This window comes from Diabrotica virgifera, chromosome 4 (assembly GCF_917563875.1).
Source record: "Diabrotica virgifera virgifera chromosome 4, PGI_DIABVI_V3a".
In the NCBI taxonomy this organism is placed as follows: Eukaryota; Metazoa; Arthropoda; class Insecta; order Coleoptera; family Chrysomelidae; genus Diabrotica; species Diabrotica virgifera.
This window is the reverse complement of record NC_065446.1, coordinates 175,219,411-175,244,721: the sequence shown is the minus strand read 5'-3', so window position 1 is coordinate 175,244,721 and position 25,311 is coordinate 175,219,411. Positions and strand designations below refer to the sequence as shown.

The following is a 25,311-nucleotide window of genomic DNA, read 5'->3' as shown; positions in this document are numbered from 1 at the left end:
TCGATTTTCTCGTCGAAAAACTGTTATTTTCAAGCGCGAATAACTCGAAAAATATTAGTTTAACGAAGAAAATGTGAAAAACATTTTTTTCTTAGAATCACTTTTTCCATCGAATTACATAGTTAAAATGTAATAAAAAATTCCCACCCCCGAGATGGGGTGGCAACCACCCCCAAAGTTTTAGCGTATGATAGCGGCATGATATAGAAAATGATCCTTGGACTATTCCCTACCTTCTGTGAAAATTTCAAGTAAATCCATGCTGGACGAAAAAATTGCGAGCCAAAATGCTTCATTTCTTCAATCGACTATTGGGGCCGACCGACCGGCTCTGTCCTGTCATACAGCTGACCGACTATAATAACTTTTATTTATATTTAATTTAGAATGTGTGTACTGATTTTCAGCCTTAGTAAATGGAAATAATTACCTTCGTAGGAAAGCAACTTTGATACCCTCACAGTAACCCCTGTTCTACGTTTCGCTTGACCGACCGCAGTATGTTTTTCTCCACACCCACAGTAATCAACTGTGAAAAATCTAGCTTTAGTAAATTCAAATAGATTTTTCAGCGCTGCCTCTTGGTCTATATGTTGTGCAGTCGCGCGGAAGTGAATCTTTTTTATCGTCTCTATTTAGATTTTAAGTATCTGTTTGTGAGTATCGCATATCGTTTACGATATATCGCGTATCTTTTATCGCTCGATTATAAACGCCGCCTTAGGCTTTCTTAACATTTTGTTTTTTAATTCATTCGCTTATGTTCGATAATAAAAGAGATACATACTTTTATATTACAAATGAGGTATGTTATTTGGTCTTGATCAATATCATTTCCAATCCTGAGAGCTACTGTTTCTGCCTCTTGTAAGGCTCTAGGAGGTGGCAAACGCTGTCGTAGTCTTCTGCCAATTATTTCACACAAATGTTTGATCGGGTTAAGATCTGGACTAGGGGATGGCCAATTCAAAGTCCGAAGATTTCATCATCATCATCTTGGTGGTACAGCCCTTAGAGGGCCTCGACCTTCTCAAGCTTTCTACGCCATTCTGTTCTGTCCCTTGCTTGCATTTTCCAGTTGCCGACTCCGATCTTCTCGGCATCCTGTATTACCCCGTCCGCGTCCATCTACCTCTGCTTTGGTCTACCCCGTCTTCTCATTCCCACGGGTTGCGCTGTTAGAATCTTTTTTATCATGTTCGATTTAGGGGCCCGGGCTTCATGTCCTGCCCACTGCAGGCGGTTTCGCTTAATTATAGTGATAATATCTTTTCCACCAAACGTATGCTTGTAGATATTCTGCAGTTCAAAGTTATATCTACACCTCCATATTCCGTTCTCACAGACCGCTCCGAATATCTTACGTAGCAACTTTCTTTCAAAAATCGACAGAGCGGATTCATCTGTTTTAGTTAGCGTCCATGCCTCTGATCCATATGTGAGAATGGGGACTATCAATGTTCTATACAGCCTTATACGAGTTTTTTGAGACAGACGTTTGTTAGCTAAGTACTTTGATAGACTATGATAACACCTGTTTGCAATTATTATTCGTCTTTTTATTTCCTCTGATGTGTTATTATTGGGGTAACCGATAGATGTATGAACTCTTTGACCGCTTCGAAGTTTTGGTCATTGATGATTAGATCTGCGTCAACATTTCCAGCTCTTGTGTTTGTGTTAGTCGCCATGAATTTTATTTTATTTCGATTTATATGTAACCCCATTCGTTCTGCTGCTGCTACTAGCTCGATTAGGATTTCCGCAATTCTCGCTCTGGTCCTTGTTATAATGTCCACGATGTCTGCATATGCTAGAATTTGGACAGATCTATTGAATATTGTTCCCCTGCTATCTATATTAGCGTCTCGTACGACTTTTTCTAATGCTACATTAAAAAGTTGACACGCCTCTCCCTGCCTTAACCCCCTATGTATTTCAAATGGGGTTGACGAGTCGTTTTGAATTTTTACTGCTGATATCATCTTCGCCATTGTCACTTTTATTATACATATGAGTTTTTTTGGGATTCCTAACTCATTCATAGCGTTGTAGAGACTTGGTCTTAATACAATGTCATAAGCAGCTTTAAAATCGACAAAAATATGGTACAGATCTATGTTAACCTTTAACTACCCGCGCATCAAGTTATAACATAACTACACGCGTGGCGTACTTTGTACGCTACAAGAAAATACACTTAAAAACAGCGGATTTGTTTATTTTTTTTGAAAAAATACACTTAGTTGTTTGTTATAAACCTTATTCGGCATCAGTGAATACTTGGAGTTCCTTTTCAGTAAGCCAATTTGGATTTATAACTGGAATCATGGAATAACTGGATTCCATGATAAATAAAATTACTAATAAAAAATTTTTTTAAATGTGATTTTTTACAGGAGAAAAAGTATTGTTTATAAAGAAAAATATATTTTTTGCAATAATGACTAAAAAACAATTAAAATATATTAAAATATTAAACAATACGACTTATAGTAATATAATCCTGGGGTATATTGTCCACCACCGGAAACAACAAATAATAAAATGTAAATTACGATCTTTCCAGAACGCCGATTATAACGAAACTAAAACCAAATTATAAAGCACATTACAGTGATAGGTTAGAAAAATAAGCAAGGTCAAAAATTAAATTTTTAAATATATTTCCAGTAGAATTCTTATATCTGGCGTACAAAGTACGCCAGCGCGTGTAGTTAAAGGTTAAACTCTTACGCTTTTTCCAGGATCTATCGTAGTATAAAGATCTGGTTAATGGTTGAATGTCCACGCCTGAATCCTGCCTGATATTCTCCTAGAAACGTTTCAGTATAAAGCTTCAATCTCTCGTGCAAAATGTTTGACAATATCTTGTATGCTGTATTTAGAAGAGTTATTCCGCGGTAATTATTGCATTCCAGTTGGTTTCCCTTTTTGTGTAACGGGCATATTAAGCCTAAGCACCGTTCTTCAGGAATTTGCTCCTCAGCTCAGACCAAATTTTACAAACAATTTCTCGCATCACCTTGGTGAGCTGCTCTCCACCGTGCTTAAATAACTCTGCTGGGATGCCATCGCTGCCTAAATAATAAGGCTATAACATACTAAAAAAATCACTCAAATTGGACAACAGGTTTAGAAAATTCGAGATATCTAACATGTGCCATTTTTAAGCTGTTCCGTTAATTTTGCCGCTGTGTGTTTATATGAAAGGTTGTGATTTATGAGGGTATATAAATTTACATCCAAGTCATTCAACAAAACTTAATTTTTTTGTGATAAAATAAATATAGCGAAAAGCTGGATTATGAAATAAATATATACAGAGCCGTATTTCTCCATTAAAATGTTACATTTTTTAAGCCATACCTTGCATTTGTTAGAGGAGTCAATTTTATTTTTTTAATTTGTAGGGGGAACAGTAGAAGCTTAAGTTCAAGTTTTTGTCCCCCGGCCGCCATCTTGGAAATGAGGTGCAAAGGGCTTTCTCGCTATATCTCGTAAACTACCAACCCTACGGAAAATGTAATTAAACGTAAAATGTAGCAAATAAAATTTTCTACAATTTTGTTTCTATTACTTTTTATCGTCAAGTGACCAACAAAAAATATATAAACTAAAATATGTAAAAAAAAATTTAACAAGTTTCCTTTTGGGGGTTATAACTTTTTTTCAGTTCATTTTAAAATAAAATAACATTATAGCAATTTTGTAGAGGGGTTTTCAGCGAACAATTTCCACTATAAAGTTGTTTAATTCTATTTATTTATATAGGTTTTACAGCGCTCCAAACTTGACCAGATTCTCGAATGCTCAGAGGCAGTGGCGGCTCGTGATTTTTACAATAGGAGAGGCTATACCTAACTGTAAAATATCTAGACAAATTTGCACTAGCAAAAAAATGCGCCAAAAAATGTAATTTAGGGCCCCATTTTTATTTACATTTCATAATATCATCATAATTTCATGATATCATATTTTAAAAATAGTTAGTCTAATTGTAAAAGTTTAATACCAAAGTTTGTGTCGTTTATTTGTTAACAATTCCATCTTTGTAAGTAGATATGCATATCAAAATAAATACAGATTTGAAGTTTTGCAGTCCATACAGGATGAAGCTTCACATTTTTTAAGATACTCAACTGAATTTTTTTAATTCTAAACGCGGCCTACTGCGAATTCAAAAACACGATAAATTACCGATATTTTGCTTTGCGTTACAGATATCGGAAAAAGTTATTTGAACAAGTTGTTCCAAATATTAGTCTAACCCCACATACCAAATTTCATAACAAAATTCGCACTTTTAGCTTTTTCATTATTTTTAGTCAGGACCCTAAAACTCGTTGTCCCGAGATGCAAGCAACCACGCAGCGGAGCCGAGAAGCTACTTAGCCTTCCTTGGTAATCTCCGGGCAGCGTGTGATGGCACTGTAGATGCCACTGTTAGGAGACCGCGTCTCCTTAAACGCCTGCTGCGCTGTGCGGTGCATCAGCTACGGAGGCTGCTCCATAGATACGGTATATATAAGTAGAATAGATAGGCAACTCTTTAATACGTAAAATTAGGGAATCCAACGATCTGTCAAACTATTCCAATATGTCTGGCGATTGGCATGCAATACATTGAAAGCATATGATAAATATTGTTTTTTAAGTATTTAAAGTAATTTTCGTATATTTATATCCGCCTAAGTATTGCTAACATACTTCTGTGACATAATAAAAAATATTGTTTACATCAATAAACTAGAATAAGTACTTAAAAAGTTTTATTTAACTAAGTAATTTGGAAGGTTGAAGAAAGGTAGGTTAACAAATTTTATATTTCAAAGTTTAATAATAAATTATATTAAGCATCCCTAAAATAGATTTTTTACTTATGTATTTTATTATTTTAGGTTAGTTAGTAATAGCTATGCCACTAACATGTATTGTAGTGAACTGTGGAAGCAGGTCGAAAAGGGATAAAGTATCTTTTTTTGCTATTCCCAAACCACTGAAGTTTAAACATGCTATCCACTTGAATGAATTAACTGTTAAACGCAGAAAAAAATGGATAAGGGCCATACGAAGAGCAGACCTGACAGAATCAAAATTAAAATATCAAAAAGTGTGTTCCAAACATTTTATTCAAGGTTTGTCAATAATTTTCTATAAAGAAATAATATTAATCTTAATATATTTCAATAAAATATTGTAGGTGCCGTGGCAGTTAGTAGGCATTCGCATCGGGTAAAATTTTTTGGAAAATATGAAAATATACATTGTTTTAAGCTATTTTCCCAAAAAATTTTACCCGATGCGAATGCCTACTAACTGTGTATCTACGTTATATAATTTTGTTTTAGGACAACCTGCAAAACTTGAAGATGTAAATGATCCTGATTGGATACCAACCCAAAATATGGGTTACTCTAGGGGACCTGTAAAACGAAAGCAGGACCTTGAAAGACTGGAAAGAGTAAAGAAAAGATCTTCCACAAAGGTTTCACAAGAGGACAATGATACATTTATTGAGGTATACTAATTAAAAGAGAATGTCATTAACTTTAAATTGATTTGGAATTAAGGGGATCCATACAAAGTTTCGGCTACAATGCTATTTAAATCGGATTCATTCTTTTCAAAACCTGAGAAAACTAATAAGTATTTTTGAAAAATTTAAATGCAGAATGAAAGATTACTTTATTACCGAGGGCGAAAGTCCCTGAAAACTTTTATGTTTATTTTAATAAGTTACAGGGGTGAAAAACTAAGAGAAAATGTAGTGTGTTTTTTATTTTAAAATATCTCATTCAAAAGAAAACTTTTTATTTATTCTAAGGGACTTTCGGCCCTTGATAACAATTTAGTCTTTCATTCTGCATTTAAATTTTTTAAAAATATTTATTTGTTTTTTCAGGATTAAAAATGGTGATATTTTCCAAATCGAACATTCGTTATCTTTATCATACAACGCACTGAGTCGAATAGAATATGGTGATAAGACAGTGACAATTTTAAATATTTGACATGGCATCAGGAATATTTTGAGTTATTGATTAAATAATATTGATAGTGTATTTGATGAATAATTGATTGAAGACGTGAACTTAATAAAAAGTTATTTATTGTTTATTATTTATGGAAGATCCAGGCGGGGAATACACCAGTATATATTCTGTGATCCAAGTATTTTGTTGTTACAGATGTTCAAAATTGTAAGCGTTCTATAGTAACAATATATTATTAAAAAATCACTTTTGCTCGATTGGGTGTTAGTTTTTGTTGTACAATATATAAATTATTACAATCACTGAATACATAGCTAGTGAAAAAATTATCATATTAATTAACTGAATTAATAATTTAAGCCATTATGCAAGTAACAGTTATCCAAGAACTTTCAAAAGCCATGTTTTTAAAGTTAATGATGACATTGTCAACTAATGTTTACATATCCATACCAGTGAGAATTTTACTACACATAATTTGTCATGTAAAGACAGAAAAGGTAGGGATAGCAGTAAAATATTTGCGCTTACACTCTTAAAGGGAATTTTAATTATAGAGATCAGTGTATAATAGTCGACAGTACATGTAAAAACCTTAATTACTCTGTTACCAATGTTGTATCGGATTGTGAAGACATTATAAAAGATCTAGGTATTCAGTTTGACTCACAACTAACCTTCAAGATTCGTATAAATGTAAAGTATATGATTTTATAATAAGAAACTGTCATAAGTTTGATATTTTGAAATTAAAACTGTTGTATTTTTGCTTAATTCTGTTAAAGCTTGCATATGGTTCCACTATAAGGATCCCAATTTATAATCAATTATGTTTGTTACAGAATGAAAACAATACAGTAAGTGAAAGTAACACTACAGCAATGTATGAAGACAGTACTGGAACCGAAACTCAAACTGAGTTAACCTCAGATGATATTGAACAGATGGCTCAACAATTAAAATTTGCAAATAAAAAAATTGACGAGTTGACTCGCAGAATTAATAAGACCATTTAAAGTTTCGAGTCACTAGAAACGGACAATCCGAAATGTTTATATTATACCGGTTTAAATTTTTCTGTTTTGAAGTCAGTATTTGACAGAATTAAACCATTTATTCCATCATCCTCAGTAACTGTTTTAGATCCCTCTCAACAATATTTGTTGACATTGATGAAAATGAGACTTAATCTAGATTTTAAATATTTGGCCTACCAATTTGGCATTTCTCAATCAACATGTTCCACCTATTTTAATACCATCATCTCAATAATGTATCAAAGATTTAAAAATAGCATAAAATGGCCAGATCGGGAAATTATTAAAAAAAACATGCCTTCTTGCTTTAGAGAAGTCTTTCATGATAAGACCACAATTATCATTGATTGCTTTGAGGTGTTTATCCAAAAACCAGCTAGTTATTTAACCCAGCAGCAAACATGGTCAAACTATAAACATCATAACACAGTTAAATTCCTTATTGGAATTACTCCCCAAGGCTGTATTTCATATATCAGTAAAGCATGGGGAGGAAGAACATCAGATAAACAAATAGTAGAGCTCTCTGGTTTTTTGGATAAAATAGAACCCCAAGATATTGTGATAGCAGATCGAGGTTTTTTAATAAAAGAATTTTTAGATGTGTTACAAGCAAAGCTAGTAATTCCAGCTTTTACCAAGGGGAAAAAACAATTGCTTCCACTAGAGCTGGAAGAAACTAGAAACATTGCACAGGTTAGAATCCACGTAGAAAGAGTTATTGGCTCCATTAAAAATAAATTTAATATTTTTTCAGAGCCACTTCCGATTTCTATGTTAACCCATGTTACTGATGGTATAAATATAGTTGATAAGATAATTTTTATAGCATGTGTTTTGATTAATTTATGCCCTCCTATTGTTCCAATTTAATTAAATTTAACCTATTTCACCAGATTGTCGCCTTTTTAGTATTTCTTTTAATAATTTTTGGTACACATCTAAAGTGTCACTACGAAAAACAATCAATGACACCTTTGGCCAAAACTAGGATATATATATATATATATATATATATATGCCATGTTGTCGAGGTTGTCAGTTAGTTTTGAATTATAAATAGCTACAGCAAGAAAACTTGCATTGTTTCAGACAAAATCAAACAAGCTTATATTTTTCTAAAACTTTTTTTGTTGGTTTTTAAATATGTTAAAGTAAAAAGTTCTACTCACAGATTTGGCCGCTAATTGTTTAAAGAATTAAAACTCTTTTGTATACTTAAATAATTTTAAAAATATTGAATTCATCATTTTACAAATCTTTGTTGTGGGGAAGCTTGCAGTTCTGATGATCTATTGTTGTTAAATCGGTATAATATAAACAAAATTGGGCATTTTTGTCTGTTTGATTTATAAATAAATAAACATTTTGCTTTATGTTGTAAAGTACTTTATAATCAACTATTTTCAATGGGAAATAAGCCACAATTTTACCAAAAAAATGATTTTATTAACGTTTCGACGCCCAAGTCGGGTGTTGTCAAAATACAAAATATTAAATTAAACAAAAATGTTATTGCTTAGTAAAAAATTCTTCTAATAATTTATTTAATCTGACTCATTTATATCAGCAATTCAGACATGGATTATACATTTTAATGAAGAAGACTTTAAAATGATATTGCCAATATTGATGAGTTGCGTTCCTGGGACGACTTTACTAAAAGATAGTAAATCATAATATTATCATTCGAAATTGGTAGGTTTATTGGTCAAAAGGTGGAGAATAAAAGACAAAGACTTCGGCTACTTCATCTATTTATTGAAGACATTTTTGTTCACTAATTAGTGAACATTACCAGTTCATCTACAAATGAGTTTGATAAATAACAAACATCCATAGAAAAAAAAGCAATGCAACTAGCAAGTTGTAAGTAAAGCAGCTAGTGAAACGAACCATTGAGAAATGTAAAATACAGACATTAAGTTTGTAAAAAACTAAGTACAGTTAACAATTTAAAAGCCAATACAAGAGCAAGAGATCATGTAGTAACATAATGATTGCATAAAAAAATTGCAAAAAATGTGTTCAACTAGAACGAAAATAATGTCCAGAATTCAACAATTCCAGACAATAATTTGCATTCAAATGATTTAATTTTAACTTTAAGTAGCATTCTTACAATAATGACTGTGGCTAGCGTATATTATTTATGTACACCTCATTGGTTGTTTTTGTATTTTGATATTAATAAAAAATTTGTGACAATTTTAATGAAAATAAATCATATGAAAACTGAAAAGAATGTATTTATTTGATGTTTCGGAGACTGACCTATATCAACCGTAGAATGAATTGTAAAAATATTAAGGAAACAAAGTTTCAAAATTTCCTCTTAAAAGTATATGTATACTATGGTACACTGTACTTTTGTATGTATATATGGAATAAACATGGCTCGAGGGAAACTTTTGAAGGTCCAGAACCTTTCTGTGGCATCACTAATGATGCTACGAAAAATGAGGTTCAGAAATGGCTGATAAAGAATCATCAATAGAAAAGGAGAACCACTCAAGTTCAAGTCTAGACTAAATAAAAAAAAAATAATCAAGAATATTAATAAAAAACTCAAACAGTTTCATGAACCTCAATAAACGAGAGATGAAAACGGTCACTGAAATGGTGACAAGTAAGGTGAATGAACCATGGTGCAGAAAGTGCGAAATGGAAGAAGAGAGTGAATGGACTCAATAATGATTATGAAAATAATGGAAACATGAACCATTAAAATTTTATGTGGCATAATCATGAAATAGTTTCTGGTTGCATATTGAACATGTCCACCTAGTTTTGGGTTTTTCTAATAAATTTACACACCCAATATGGAACCAGAAAATATTACAATTCTCATATGAGCATTGAACCATAGGTTGGCCATCATCGACATTATTGCAAAAACACCACTTTGTTATATTGCCACCTGGTACTCTGGAAGTGTAATAACGTCCTAAAAGTTCAGGCATAATTACTTTTGCATGAAAATTTAGGACTTTATCTTTAATTTCTTCCCAAAATTTTATGTCTGGTAAAACTCTTTCGATAAATATAAAATTAGGACACCAGACAACAAAGTCACAATAATTAAGTTTACAAATAAATATTTGTGCTTGCACCTGGTAATAGTACTTATGTTTTTTATTCATTTTTACTGTACCAGTTTTATCACATTCAAGACAGGAGTCCTTTCGACTTGCATACTCCTGTAAATTTCCATTTTCTCGAAGAGAAAATGGACACTTTACTTCTAAGGTACCCGCAGCACAACAGTCACAATACACAAATCCATCAGGTGAGGCACCTAACTGAGGCCATTTCATGCACACTACCAAGCCAATTGTATTCACTATAAAGTCTCTATGATTCCTGCTAGTTTCTTTTTTATAAGCATCAATTGCCAGCTGTTCGTGATTTATCCCCCATCTTATTGCCCTTGTAGAAATTTTGCGAGGGTAACATATTGATTTGATCAAAGATAGGGATGGTTTCTCCACATTGGTTCTACAGACATCTTTAAAAATTGAAGCTGTTACTCTACCAGTCCTTTGTCTATACCACTCTGCACATTTCCTTTGGTCCTGTGTCTTATCTTCTATTTCTCTTCGTATATTCTGGGTTACCTCCATTTTACATTTCATACCTAGTTGAATGAGATCATCTAGAGGCATTTTTTCATATTTTTTATGGTACACATTAAAAAGGACTGGTATACTAACTTTTTCATTATTTTCATCTGACAGTTGTGACGCAAATGGCTCTACATGCCTCATCAAAACAGCGTCACAATTGGAATTTTGCAATTCTTGCAGCAAGTCCAACATTTCGCTATCATCCATTGGAGGAATTTCCTTATAATTTTTTTCTTCTATCACTTTCCCCCAGTCTAGTGAAGCAGCTTCTATTGGATGTGTACCACTTTGCGTTGGAACTGGCCAAGTTGATTTGACATCTGTACACGCTACATTCTTTTCATTTTTCTGCTGCTTCAAATATGCTGCATGCTCTGCAGCGTACAAAACTGCTGTAACATGGCTACATACTTCCCCAAGACCTGCCATGCAAGTACAATGCGCAGTACAAATACTACCACCTGTTTCAGCGATAATCCAAACTCTTAATTTGGTTTCTCTAGCTCTCATTGAATGCTGCACCTGAAACAAAAAAATTAAATCAATTATCAAGGCAATCAATTATATTAAACCCTAAGACTAAAAAGTAATCTCTTTAATATTGATTATTAACAAATCAGGTATTTTTTCTTAAAAAATTTGAAATACAGGTACTACTCTTACCTTGCCTATTAAAAGCACCAGATCATTAATAACTTTAAAACCCACTTTTTCTACAAAGCCAGACTTGAAATATTTGTAAGCTGCTAAACTTTTATAAGCTCTCATTTGTTCATGGGTATAAAAGCTGTGAGTAAAAACAATATAGGTCAGAATGTCCATGGAAGCTATTGGTGGCACATAGGTAAGTCCATAATCAAAATCGACTTCACTTAGAGCATATGGATCACAGTTAAGTTGTTTGATTTTGTCCAAATATCTATCTGCGGCTTCAGGAGAGCTTATTCTTAGTTGGTCCAAATACGAACTTTCTTTTAAAGCCATATTTGTAATAAAAACAAAAGTCCGACTCTCACAAATAATATTGCAATGTTGTCTTGAAAAAGACAGTTTTTCAAAGGGTACAAGTAACTAAATAAAACAATTTTAACACCAACTCTACAACGAAAAGCACAAGTGCAACAATGCAAGTAAACCAGCAAAATCGACTGCATGCCATACGACCGCCATTTAAACGTCAAAATAGTCACGTGGTTTGGATTGCCTAATTGCAATGTATACAGCGCCCTCTGTCCGGTTTAGTCATGAACTAAATGGACAATGGCGGGAATTTTAAACGTTCAAATAAGCTTTGTTGCTAATTATTGTAGTAAAACAAGATTCTATAACATAATACAAATTATAAAAATAATCGACAATTGTTTCTTACATTAGCGATTATTTTTTGTAATTTGCATTACATTATGGAGTCTTTTACTGCAATTATAAATATAGTTCATACAATAGGAAAGGTAGAAAAACAAAATTCAAAAATTAAAATATTTATTTAAAAAATTAACGACACAATTTACAGGAAAGTACCAAAATTAAAGCTCATAATAAAATTAAAATATTTTCAGTATCTTTTTGTAACATTGCCGAGTTTATAAACACATCAATCCTGACATTAAGGCAGCGCCGAAATTAACAAAAAATTTTTAAATTACATGGATGCAAAGTAACCCAAAAGAATAGTCCTTACTTCTCAGTCCTGTTTGGTACACAGCATTTAAACACCATTGATTCAAAAATTTGCACACAAACTGAATATTTTACTTTATAGTAAGAGCACAAAAGTCTTTGTTATATATAGCTAATCTATAAGTAAAAAGTAAAAAAACAATTTAATAAAATAAATCCAAACACGTATGTAAACAAACAACCATGTCATCAGATGCCATTGACAAGACAAAATAAAATGACATTTCTGCACAGCGTTGCCACATTTTATATAGAAAATCTACTGTAAGTCTGTAAGTTTAGCTAAAATCTACTAAATCAAAAACTAAAATGTACTATAAACTTTATTAACGTATTTGTATATAATTTAGGACTTTTTATAATAAAAACAACAGCTGACTAACTAGAAATTAATATAATATGAATATTTGTAAAAAACCAAACGTTTTTAGATTTTAACTGGGAAAAAACTATAATTAATTTTTATCAGTTTCATATTTAATATTTGTATATAATATTTTTTCATCCACTGATTTCTGCATGTCAGGATCAAATTCTTCACACAATTCTTTCGCATTTTACATTGGAAACACGTAAACACAACATTTTTTGTTTTGCAAAGTTACATATGCTTAGATATTTTAGTTTTCCATCGTTAGCTTCTAATAGGCTCACCGAATGCCATAACTCTTCAATAACACCTGATATACTGCTTGCACTGCTACTTGAAATCTGCAAGTTTGTTGAAACTGCACCAGAATCCAGTTTCATTTCTCTGTAATCTTCATCATCTACGTCTCTTCATCATCTACGTCCTGAATCTTATTTTCGGTAATGACATTGGGAAATTGTAACAAAATGTCTGAAAACTAATTTAGAAATGGGGTAAATACTATAAAAAGCAAATTTTATTTCAGCCATAACAAAATGTTGAAATATACCAAAAATTTACTAAAAAATACTAGAATTTTTTAAACAATATCAAAAATCTACCAAAAAAGTAGAAATCTACTAAATGTGGCAAAGCTGTTACAGTTTCTGCAGATGCGATGACATGCGCATTTGGAAAAGTCTTTAGTGGCGCCACCTTTCCAGTTTAGTCAAGAATTAAAGAGAATGAACCGTAATTGCCATTAAGGATAACAGTGCTTGGGCTGCTCCACTTCTCGGCTCCGTTCATGCATCTCAGGATAACCCAGGGTCCTGCCTACAATAATAATAAAAAACTGAGACGCAATCATGCGTTCTAATGCTAGTGCTCCGTGTGTATGGATATTTAGTGATAATATGGCATTTACACGTTGCGTTGTATAATAGTGAGATTGCTTGTTGTTTTCGCGATTCATGATAAAAAAACAGTGTAGCGTGTATAAAAAATTTATGGGGAGGCTAAGCCTCCCTCGCCTCCTCTGACGAGCCAACACTGCTCATAGGGATACAATACAAACAAAAGTTAGGCTTAATTTTCTATCTATATATATTTTTTATTCGTACAATTTATTATGATTTTAACATTCCAATGCTATTATTAATCTGTTTTTGACATTTCTCCCCACTATAAAACTTATAACCCTAAGCATTATAAAAAAGGCCCAAGAAGTTGTTTGAGGACAAATTCGCCAGTTCAGAAGAAGAATGACGCAACCGCACAATGAAAAATTCTTAAGAAGAGCAGAAAACGAATTTTCGATATCAAAATCATAAAGTATGGTCAAAATTAGTCATTCACCACACCTTGGTCAGGATCTCGAGATATAAGCGTTTTTTGGGGTGCGCCGCTTGTCTATGAAGTAACATAACCTTTTTCCTATTGTATAGTTTGACTTAAAATTTTCCAAAAAACTTCTTTATGAATTATATTTTATTGTTGTGTTGGTTAAAATTATAAATTAAAAAGTTTGTCACTCAACTTTTTTAAGTAAACATGAAACTAACGAAACATGATGATAAAATGTTTAAAAACTAACAACTCCTTTTTTAATGTGTTTAAACATTTTAGATAAATTTCATTGTTATCTACATACTTCAAAGATGACACAGTAAAATTTTCAAAGGGAAATATTTATAGCGACCAAAGATACCGCGAGGTAAATTTGAAAAATAATCAAAATTGATTTTCGGCATTTTTGTATAAAATTTGATTTTTGAACATGTTCCACCAAATCTAGATAAAAATAAACTTCATTTTCGGATTCAGCGACCTCGAAAACTTAAAAATAAACCAAAATTGGCCATTCACCTTAAATTTGATTTTCGTGGTCGGCATAACGATTTCTGCCGCTCGTCTAATATACATATATGTAGATAGAAAAGTATTTTTGTTTACTGTATTCCTGAGAATTCGAGAATCTGGTCAAGATTGGAGAGCTGTAAATCCTAGACAGTAAATAAAATTAAACAACTTTATAGTGAAAATTGTTCATTGAAAAATCCTCTACAAAATCACTATGGTGTTATTTTATTGTGAAATGAACGGAAAAAAGTTATAACCTCCAAAAGGAAACTTCTTACAAAATTTTCTCATATTTTTATTTATAACTTGTTTGTTGGTCACTTGACGATAAAAAGTAATAGATATAAAATTGTAGAAAATTTAATTTGCTACATTTTATCTGTAATTAAATTTTTTGTAGTATTGCTAGTTTGGGAGATACAGAGCGAAAACCCTTTGCATCCCTTTTTCCAATATGGCGGCCGGGGGACAAGGGTGGCGACCCCAAAAACTTGAACTTAAGCTTCTACTGAATCCCCCTACACATTAAAAAAATAAAATTGACTCCTCTAAGAAATGCAACCCTAAATGTAACATTTTAATGGACTATATATAATATAAAACACTAAATTATGTATATATTTTTTTTGTTTTTCCTTTCATTGCTTAATAGATAATTACGATTTTAGGTTTCAAATGTGAAGATACACCAACTGATGAATGTAACGAAGTAAAAGATCATGTTATAAGTAAGCAATTGACCCAATGTACAACTGCCGTAAAGAAAGTGAAGGCTGTAAAGAAACCTTTTGTATGTGAAATATGCACCAAACAGTTTTTATACAGATCTTACTTAAAAGTTCACATGATAACGCACACTGGGGAAAAAACCTTTTGCATGTGAAATATGTGCTAAACGGTTTTCACAGAATACACATTTAAGAGACCATATGTCAACACATTCTGGAGAAAAACCTTTTAAATGTGAAATATGCTCTAAACAGTTTTCGCGCAGTTCTTATTTATGAAAATGCACACTGGAGAAGGTCAATTTGAATGTGAAATGTGCACCAAACAGTTTTTACGGAGATCTCACTTAAAAGTTCACATGATGGCGCACACTGGGGAAAAACCTTCTGCATGTGAAATATGTGCTAAACGGTTTTTAAAAAATTTTCATATAAAAGACCATATGTCAACACATTCTCAAGAAAACCCATTTAAATGTGAAATATGTTCTAAACAGTTTACTCAATTTGAATGTGAAATATGCACCAAACAGTTTTCACACAGATTTTACTTAAAAGTTCACATGATGTCGCACACTGGAGAGAAATCCTTTGCATGTGAAATATGTGCTAAACGGTTTTAACAAAATGCACATTTACAATATCATATGTCAACACATTCTCAAGAAAAACCATTTAAATGTGAAAATTGCACCAAACAGTTTACTAAAAGATGAAGTTTACATATGAAAAAGCACATTAATCATTTTGAATGTGAAAAATATGCGCCAAACAGTTTTCAAGAAAAGCACATGTAAAAGACCATAATATGTCAACATATTCTCGAGAAAAACCATTTAAATGTGAAATATGTTCTAAGTAGTTTGCCGACATGGAGAAATTCTTTTTGATTGTGAATTTGCAGTTTATAGATTTCATACAGTCGTGATTTCTTTTAGTATTTTTGAAGCATTCCTTTTTCCGTGAGCATGTAGTATTGTCTTTGTTGAGATAAAGTTACTACCAGTAACATTGTCAACCACCGACCGTGCGGTCCTTCAAATATTAAGTAAATAATATTTCTTAAAATACACACAGTGGGAAAATTAACGGAACACCTTTAAAAATGTGACATGTTAGATGTCTCGAATTTCCTAAACCTGTTGTCCGATTTGAGTGATTTTTTTGTTATGTTATAGCCTAATTATTTAAAAAATCGATGTAATGATATTGTTGCTATAGTCCTCCCCACCTTGACTTTACAGTAAGGAACATAGGCAAAGCAGTCTTTATGAGAGTTTTTAGCGCGGAGATGCCGATTTAATCAAAAAGGATTTGTATTCGAACATTAGAGAGATTAAATTAAAACTGTTCTAGAAAGGCAATCTACAATTTTAGGATTCAAATGCGGCATAACTATAGTATATCAAATAAATTTCTCTCTAATGATCGATTCCAAACCCTTTTTGATAAAATCGGCATCTCCGCGCTAAAAACTCTCATAAGGACTGCATTGCGTATGTTACTTATACTGTAAAGTCAAGGTGGAACGGATCATAGACAGATAAGTGTCTTTTTATACCGGGTGTAACAATCATACTGTGTTTGTTCCTTAAAGTTCCGAACACCCTGTGGAATATTCAAGCATAGGTATATAAAATATTGAAATTAAAACTCAATTGTAGCCTTAGGCTTTATTAACATTTTGTTTTTGTAATTCATTCGCTTATGTTCGATAATAAAAGATATATGTACTTTTAACGTTGATTGATAAATACTGATACCCCTATATTTATCAATCAACGCTTTTATATTACAAATGAGGTATATCATTTGGTCTTGATCGATATCATTCCAAATCCTGAGAGCTACTGTTTCTACCTTTTATAAGGTTCTAGGAGATGGCAAACGCTGTCGTAGTCTTCTGCCAATTATGTCACACAACTGTGCGATCAGGTTAAGATCTGGACTATGGGATGGCCAATTCAAAGTCCGAAGATTTACCTATTGTAAATATCCGATAACAGTTTGTGAACGTGAGATCTTGCATTATCGTGTATTAGTAAAACATTCTTCTTCTTCTTCTTATATTAGGCCTCTTGGCCTGTTCTTAACCGATTTCTAGCTGGTATTCGTAGCTGTGATGTTGACTGCCAGCTATCTCGCCACCTTTTAAAGGGCCTTCCTATTGGTCTCTTGTCTGTTGGCTTCGAATCTCTGGCTATACGGACTATTCTCCCGCTGTTCATTCTCTTCACATGCTGATTCCACTCTCGCCTTCTTTGTCTTACCCACCGTACTATGTCTTGTATGTTACAGATATCTCTTATTCTGTCGTTCGGTATTCTGCCTTTGTAAAAGTTACAGCCCTTTGAAGTTACAAAATTACTAATACAACTATTAGAGATCTTTTATTGAAAATATACATGTGGCATTCTTATGGTAGTAGTATCTTAAGAAAAAATTATAGTGAAATTTGGACACCCCATAAAAATTTTATGGGGGTTTTGTTCCTTTAAACCCCCCCAAACTTTTGTGTACGTTCCAATTTAATTATTATTGTAGTACCATTAGTTAAACACAATATTTTAAAAACTTTTTTGCCTGTTAGTACTTTTTCGAAAAGTCAGTTTTTATCGAGATATTTTGAATATTTGTCAAATCCACCACATATTTGTATATGGCTAAGTACGATTATGGAGACTTGGTAATAATATGAAAATTTATTTAAGATTTACATTTTTAGGTATATTTTGAACCATATTAAAAAAGAAGTAATATTTCGATAAAAAGTGCCTTCTCGAAAAAATACAAAGAGGCAAAAAAGTTTTAAAAACACTGTGTTTAACTAATGGTACCAGTAAAAGTTTAATTGTAACATACACAAACATTTGGGGGGTTTAAAGGAACAAAACCCCCATAAAATTTTATGTAAACATATTAAAAAAGAAGCCACAACTCGATAAAAACTGCCTTATAGAAAAAATACTAAGAGGCAAAAAAGTTTTAGGAATATTGAATTTAACTAATGGTACCACAATAATAATTTAATTGAAACGTACACAAAAGTTTGGGGGGGGGGGGGGTTTAAGGGAACAAAACCCCCATAAAATTTTTATGGGGTACACAAATTTCATATTAATTATTTTTTAAGATGTTCCTGCCATAAGAATGCCACACCCACATAACAATGATGTTCGGATCATGTTCTAAGCATATCCTACCAACATTCGTCGAAGTATATCCTTTTTAGTATATGCGTAGTACAATAGCATGTACCATAAAAAACATTCTAAATTTCATGTTCTTTGCATGTGCCTCAAAGAATATTCTTGCACCGAATATACTGAGCACATTCGGGTACGTAGTATCTCAGAATGTCCGTAAAAGTTTATTCTTAGAATATACCTTAATCGAATATTCTTAGTATATGCAAAAGTATATGCTTAACACATCCTTGTATATACTTTTAAAATATCTTAAAAAGAATATACTGTATGTACCTATAGGAAGAAGAATAATATGTTAGCCTATAGATTATCAACTTCGCATTAAGAATAATTAATAAAATTTATGTATTTTGGTAGGTACTACTGAACTATCTAATTCATTTTTTTTAAACCGTTTTAATTGTATGGTAAAAAGTTTAAAACTTAATTCTATTGAAGAAAAATGAGAAATTCTCGTTTCTTTTTCAGTTGAAATGAAATACCATTTTGATTTGAGTTTATACCATAAGCGTAAGTGTTTTTACCTATAATTTTCGGGAATCCGGAAACGGCCATTCATTGTCATTCTGACTACTACTACTATCATTGTTTGATTTGCGTGTCTAGATATAATGCTATGTGGAAATGCGATCAATGATTGTCCCCGTTTAGGATTTTGTCCTCTTCAGGGTTTGTAGTGAATGTATAATGTTGGCAGCAAAATCAAACAGTCCGAAAAACACACTGGGGCAAGCGCCGTATCCTGGTGTTTTTTTGGATCCTGGGTTATGCCGGACGGTGGTGTCCAGAAGGCTAAGAAGTCAACAGAGAAGAAAGTTTGATGGATTGTTGTTGGTTCCATAGACATTTACGTGTACTGTCCGTGCTTTGCTCTAGACCATTCTCCCTAGAAACCATTGTACAACGACAGGCGAACCTGCGTCCCTCGTCGGCGGTCAGGAGGTGGCTTTGAGCGCAGCGTGGACAGTGTGCGTTCGAGTGTAGAAAATAGTTGCGGCTATTTTCTTGGGACGAACAGGTATAATTGTGCAATGAAGTTGGGAAACCGCAAAAAACCAACTTCTCCCTGTTCGGGTAGATTCTGACCCTTGCATTGCATTTTATACCTGCACAAGGGAAGGGGGTAGGTAACAAAAGAGCAAAATTATATGAAAATAGTTTCCAGTACAGTTATGCATTTATGTCTACGATGTTAGGTAGGACCAAGTATTCCTAGCTACAAGGACTAAAACATTTTTAAGAATAAAAAGCAGTTTGAAAATAATAAATTCATATTGGTACTTCAATATTTCCTAAATACCTAGTAAGTAAAAGTATGTATAATGTATATAGATACCTATAAATTTTAGTAATTTACATACATATTTATATATTTGGCTATTATATAATTATATAAGCAGCATTTTTATTTTGATGTGCACATAATAACTAAATATATTACTTATATTTTATATATAGGTTACTTACCCATATAATATTTATTATACATAGGTACCTATATAACTAACTAAAGTTTATATATTACTTACTTTTTACGTAATATTGTAGAATGTAATAACTACATTCTCATATGCAATTAGAATATGTAACTATAATATATTAGTAGGACCAAAGAATACACACACCCAGTGGGTGTGTTAGTATTCTTTGGTAGAACCTATAGGATGAGATTGGGTGATGTTGAAAACATACTTCTGAGAAATACAGCACATCCTTGGAATATTCTTCCCATATACTAAAAATATGTGCGATAGTACATTCTAAGTATATACATAGAAGGTATATAGCACTTCCTTGGAATATTCTTCCCATATACTAAAAATATGTGCGATAGTACATTCTAAGTATATAACTAGAAGGTATATAGCACTTCCTTGGAATATTCTTCCCATATACTAAAAATATGTGCGATAGTACATTCTAAGTATATAAATAGAAGGTTTATAGCACCTCCTTAGAATCTTCTAAAAAGTATGTTCTTGGTATATACTGAAAAGAAGTGCGGTAGTACATTCTAAGTATATACATAGAACGTTTAAGTACTGTAATGTAGTATATACTCAGTATATGCTCTGCACATTCGCAATGGTAATTACGCATATTCTAAGTATATACTTTTTCTGAAAAGTATGTTCTATGAATCTACTAAGAACATGAAATTGTTATGTGGGCATGTCTATTTTCAATAAAAAATCTCTAAGAGTTTTCGATATATTCGAAAAAATCGATTTTCATTTTGTAACTTCAAAGGGCTGTAACTTTGTTTATGTGCATATTTGTACTAAGGTAAATTAGGTTCATTCGAATTATTTTTGGTCTCAGAATATGTGATTTAATTTATGACCTGTATTTTCGTTACACCCTGTATATGTGTACTTTCCCTTCCAGCCTCATATCTTTATTTCTCCAGATGATATCCTGACACGTAATTGGCTTTATTTGCTTGCTTTCGGACGCTCTCTTTAACATCTCCATAACTACATATTTCGACTCCCAGATATAGTTCCATTTTGTTTTTGCGCATGTGGCACGATTAATTTTCAAAAAAATTAAATCAAAACATAAAGTGAAACGTACGCCGATGTTTATAGTAAATAGTATACAGTATACAAAATGTATATACACGACACATTCGTTTCACTTTATGTTCTGACTTAATTTGTTTGAAAATGAATCGCGACGCATGGGAAAACTTACAGTGGAAGAACTGTATTCGAATCTTGAGACTTGCTTAATTAGTTCATTGTTAATATTACTAATTTGCATCTTATGGGTTCCCTTGACCCTACCAGGGATTTTGTCTTAGCTGTTAATATTATCATGCTGTAGTTCTTCGCCACTGTATTGAAAGTTTGTGCCATTCGCTGTAGGTTATCCTCGTTATCGGAGATTGAGATTGCGTCGTCAGCATAACAAAGGATTTTTATTTGTTTTTCTGCCATCTTATATCCTTTTCCAGTACTTTTAATGTTTTCTATGATTTTGTCCATTACTAAATTAAAAAACCAATGGGCTCAAGCTATCCTCTTGTCTGATTCCCGAGTTGATTTCTACTTTCGATGTTAGTTCATTCTCGACTTTTATTCTGGTTTTGTTCTTCGTATTGATATCCTTCATTATCCTTATCATCTTGTTGGGCTGATTTTTCTCCTTTAGCAATCTTAGCACATCTTCTAATCTTAGCAAACCATTGTTACACTCACACACTCACAAACCATTGTTACAAACACACTCATCGCGGGTCAAATTCCTTGTAGCGCATTCCATTTCGACCAAAGAACTACAAAAAATACGGACTTAATTGAAACTTTAAATAATAAATCTACTAATTTTCACAACAAATCAGACACTTTTTGACTGTTAACAATTTGACATATATTAAATTGTTAATTTCTCATAGCCTACTTTAGGCTTGTCTATTAAATTAAGCAGAAATGAGGATTTATTGATGAAAAACATGGCTAGTTGTTAATGTCCCTAACTTTTTTATCATCCAACATAAGCAAATTAATCAAAAAAGACAATGTTAATAAAGCCTAGGGCTACAATTGAGTTTTAATTTCAATTTTCTCTATGTGCTAGAATATTTCACAGAGAGTTACGAACTTTAAGAAAAAACACAGTATATGATTGTTACACCCGGTATAAAATGCTATTTAGCTGTATAGCAACAATATTATTACATCGATTTTATTAAATAATAAGGCTATAACATTATAGAACTTTAAATAGAAAATACATCCAAAACAATAAAAGATCTCTATGCTAATGCAACAACAGCAATTAAAATTGGAACGAAACTTTCAAATACCTTTGAAACTTCGAAAGGCCTTTTGCAGAGATGCTCTGTGTCGCCCACTTTATTTAAAATTTAGCTTACACATGTGTTAAAATATTGGACTAGGAAATGTCAAACAATGGGGATACCAGTAGGAGTAGGAGATTCTTATTTGTATACGTTGCTATTTGCTGACGACCAAGTTGTGATTGCTGCTGATAAAGAAAACGCCAGTTACATGATTAGAAAATTGAAAGAGGAGTACCGAATATGGGATTTGGAAATGAGCATGGAGAAACCTGAATACCTTGTAGTCGGAGGTGATACTGAAAACTTAGAATTAAAAGGGGAGTACATAAAAGGATGTTATGAATGTAAATATCTAGGTTCTATTTTTGACAAAAACTCCACATGCGATCAAGATATAGAATACCGAATAAGTCAAGGAAGAAAAGCTATAAAACAGCTGAATGGCATTTGGTGGAGTAAAGGACTGCAAAATCAGACAAAGAAAAAAATCTACCAAACTATCGTGGAAGGAATTGTCCTGTACAACTCGGAAGTGTGGGAAGTAAAAGACCGACAAAATAAAAGACTTCAAGCTTTAGAAATGGACGCGCTTAGAAGAAACTGCAGAATATTCAAACTACAGCATATCCCAAACGATGAAATAAAAGAAAGAATGCAAGTAGAAAAGGGTATTATAGACAGAATAGAACAAAAAAGATTAATATGGTACGGACATGTCCAGAGAATGGGACCAACAAGATGCCCAAGAAAATGATCCAGTATGCACCACCTGAGAGAACAAAAAGAGGCAGACCGAAAAGAACATGGACACAAGATGTAGAGAAAGCAATGAACAGAATAGGATGCTCACTTGACAACTCAACGAGGAAGATATTCGTGACCGAAAAGCATGGCGAATAGGATGCTCACTTGCCATTGTCAAGTCAGGTAGTTCCGCTTCTCGCTGCTGCTTGAAGTTTACTTCAAGCAGCAGCGAGAAGCGGAACTACCGGACAAAACTTAATTTTTTTGTGATAAAATAAATATAGCGAAAAGCTGGATTATGAAATAAATATACACAGGGTGTTTTGTAAAGAATAGGCCATAGCTTAACCTCAGATTCCTTAGGTTAAAATAGGTCGATTTAAGTTAACTTACCTCAGTACGAAAGTTGATAGTAACCGAAATACAGGGTGTCAAAGTTAGACTTTTATTTTATTGGTGCTTGAATATTTCTTAACAGGCATGGGATAATAATACAAAATTTGGTAAGCGGGGGTTTTTTTGGGACGAGAAATCTAAATTCGCTACCAAAAATGATGTATTACCCAGAGGGCGCCCCATACGCTTTTCAACGCCGGTTTAATAGGTTCAATTTTTTTATTACCCTCTGTATATATTTTTTGAATCAAAACTTTTATTCTCTTAATATTTTTACTTAAAAAGGCATACTACATTTATCTCGCTAAACTCAACCGTTTTCAAGATAAACGCATTTTAAATCTGCGTGGCAACAAATTTTTTTGCAAATTATCATTGTAGTTACACCCGAAAAATAACGTAAAACCATAAAAATTTACAAAAATGTATCGCAAATTTCTTCAAATGGAATTTACGATGCAATGACATAAATATGAGAACTAGCCCGATTATTATAGTTTCAAGTTTATTTTTCGGGTCTAACTACAATGATATTATGCAAAAAATTATGTTGTATCGCAGAATTAAAATGTGTTTATCTCAAAAACAGTTGAGTTTAGCGGGACGAATGTAGTATACCTTTTTTAATTAAAAATATTAATAGAATAAAAATTTTGTTTCAAAAAGTATGTAGAGTGGGGGATTAAAAAAATTGAACTATTAAATAGCGCTGAAAGACGTATGTGGCGCCCTCTGCGTAATACATCATTTTTGGTCACGAATTTAGATTTCTCATCCCCAAAAAACCCCCGCTTACCGAATTGCGTGTTGTTATCCCATGCCCGTCAGGAAATATTCAAGAATAAATAAAATAAAAGTTTAACTTTGACACCCTGTATTTCGTTTATTATCAACTTTCGTACTAAGGTAAGTTAGCTTAAATCGACCTATTTTAAGCTCAGGAATCTAAGGTTAAGCTACGGCAAATTCTTTACCAAACACTCTGTACAGAGCCGTATTAATAAAGAAATATTAGTCCAGAGAAATAAGGTTTTTGTCGGGACACTTGAGCAGCCAGGTTGCAAATGGATTTTTTGGGTACTATATACCTAATACATTATAAATACAAAAATGCCCGTCGCAGTTCGGACGAGAAACTTAGTTATTAACAAATAAGGGTCAAAATGGCAGTTTTTTCGTTTAAATCGCTACAGGTAAAAATAGGGTAATTAAATATATTATTTATAATATACTTCTTTTTGTAGATGAGCCAAGGTTTAAAATGGTACTTTTTGAATTTTGGTCCGATCATTTTTTGCTTCGAAAATTGCAAAATAAGAATAAAATTTCAAAAATAAAAAATGTGCTATAACTTTTGAGAAAGTGGCCTTAACACCTTCATATTGCACGAAAAGTTTAGTCAAAGATTCCATATAATGCACAAAAATTTTTAAGGCGATTCGTCAATCAGTTTAAATTTTATTCAATTTGTTTATCGCAAAGAGCTTTTTTTTCGCAATATTATTGTTTAGAAAATAATAATGACATAGTAATTCTGTGGAAACCACATGCAAGAAGAATAGTTATATCTTCAAAGTGTTGAAAAAAATCATTAAAAAGTCGTTTTTATCACTCCGAAAAAAGTTTAGTAAAATAGAGTCATTTTTGGCTTCTAAACAATTTGAATAGCTTTGTTAATATTGACTATAGAGTAAATCTACTTTAGGATTTCAAAAGCTGGTATTTTTACACGAATTTTCAGAAAAAACTTTTTGCCTAGGTTAATTAAGCTGAAAGTTAGCCGCTTTTATTATTTAAGTCGCAGTTACTTCTATATATGTACATCAAATTCTCCTGTAACAGTGTTTGTTACCATACTACTCCGAAACGGCTTGG

The 25,311-nt window shown here is 32.4% G+C and overlaps 2 protein-coding genes across 2 annotated transcripts; one reads left to right on the top strand and one right to left on the bottom strand.

The window, feature by feature from the left end:
• Positions 1-4,566: 4,566 nt before the first annotated feature.
• On the top strand, positions 4,567-9,278 carry LOC126883251 (uncharacterized). Its single transcript, XM_050648547.1, has 4 exons — positions 4,567-4,807; positions 4,902-5,138; positions 5,352-5,521; positions 6,839-9,278. Exons 2-4 carry the CDS (start codon positions 4,919-4,921, stop codon positions 7,010-7,012), a joined length of 564 nt encoding a protein of 187 aa, XP_050504504.1. The 5' UTR covers positions 4,567-4,807; positions 4,902-4,918; the 3' UTR covers positions 7,013-9,278.
• LOC126883246 (uncharacterized) lies at positions 8,774-11,853 on the bottom strand. The gene is made up of 2 exons (XM_050648538.1): positions 11,323-11,853; positions 8,774-11,181 (listed from the first exon to the last, which is right to left on the bottom strand). Exons 1-2 carry the CDS (start codon positions 11,641-11,643, stop codon positions 9,766-9,768), a joined length of 1,737 nt encoding a protein of 578 aa, XP_050504495.1. The 5' UTR covers positions 11,644-11,853; the 3' UTR covers positions 8,774-9,765.
• Between the last annotated feature and the right edge of the window lie 13,458 nt (positions 11,854-25,311).

Bases quoted from the DNA above. Each gene is read 5' to 3' on its own strand.
- LOC126883251 (XM_050648547.1), top strand. From the start codon at position 4,919: ATGCCACTAACATGTATTGTAGTGAACTGTGGAAGCAGGTCGAAAAGG. The intron at 5,139-5,351 runs GTTTGTCAATAA...ATTTTGTTTTAG, and splicing joins TTCCAAACATTTTATTCAAG to GACAACCTGCAAAACTTGAA. The intron at 5,522-6,838 runs GTATACTAATTA...TGTTTGTTACAG, and splicing joins ACAATGATACATTTATTGAG to AATGAAAACAATACAGTAAG.
- LOC126883246 (XM_050648538.1), bottom strand. From the start codon at position 11,643: ATGGCTTTAAAAGAAAGTTCGTATTTGGACCAACTAAGAATAAGCTCT. The intron at 11,182-11,322 runs GTAAGAGTAGTA...TTTTTGTTTCAG, and splicing joins TGGTGCTTTTAATAGGCAAG to GTGCAGCATTCAATGAGAGC.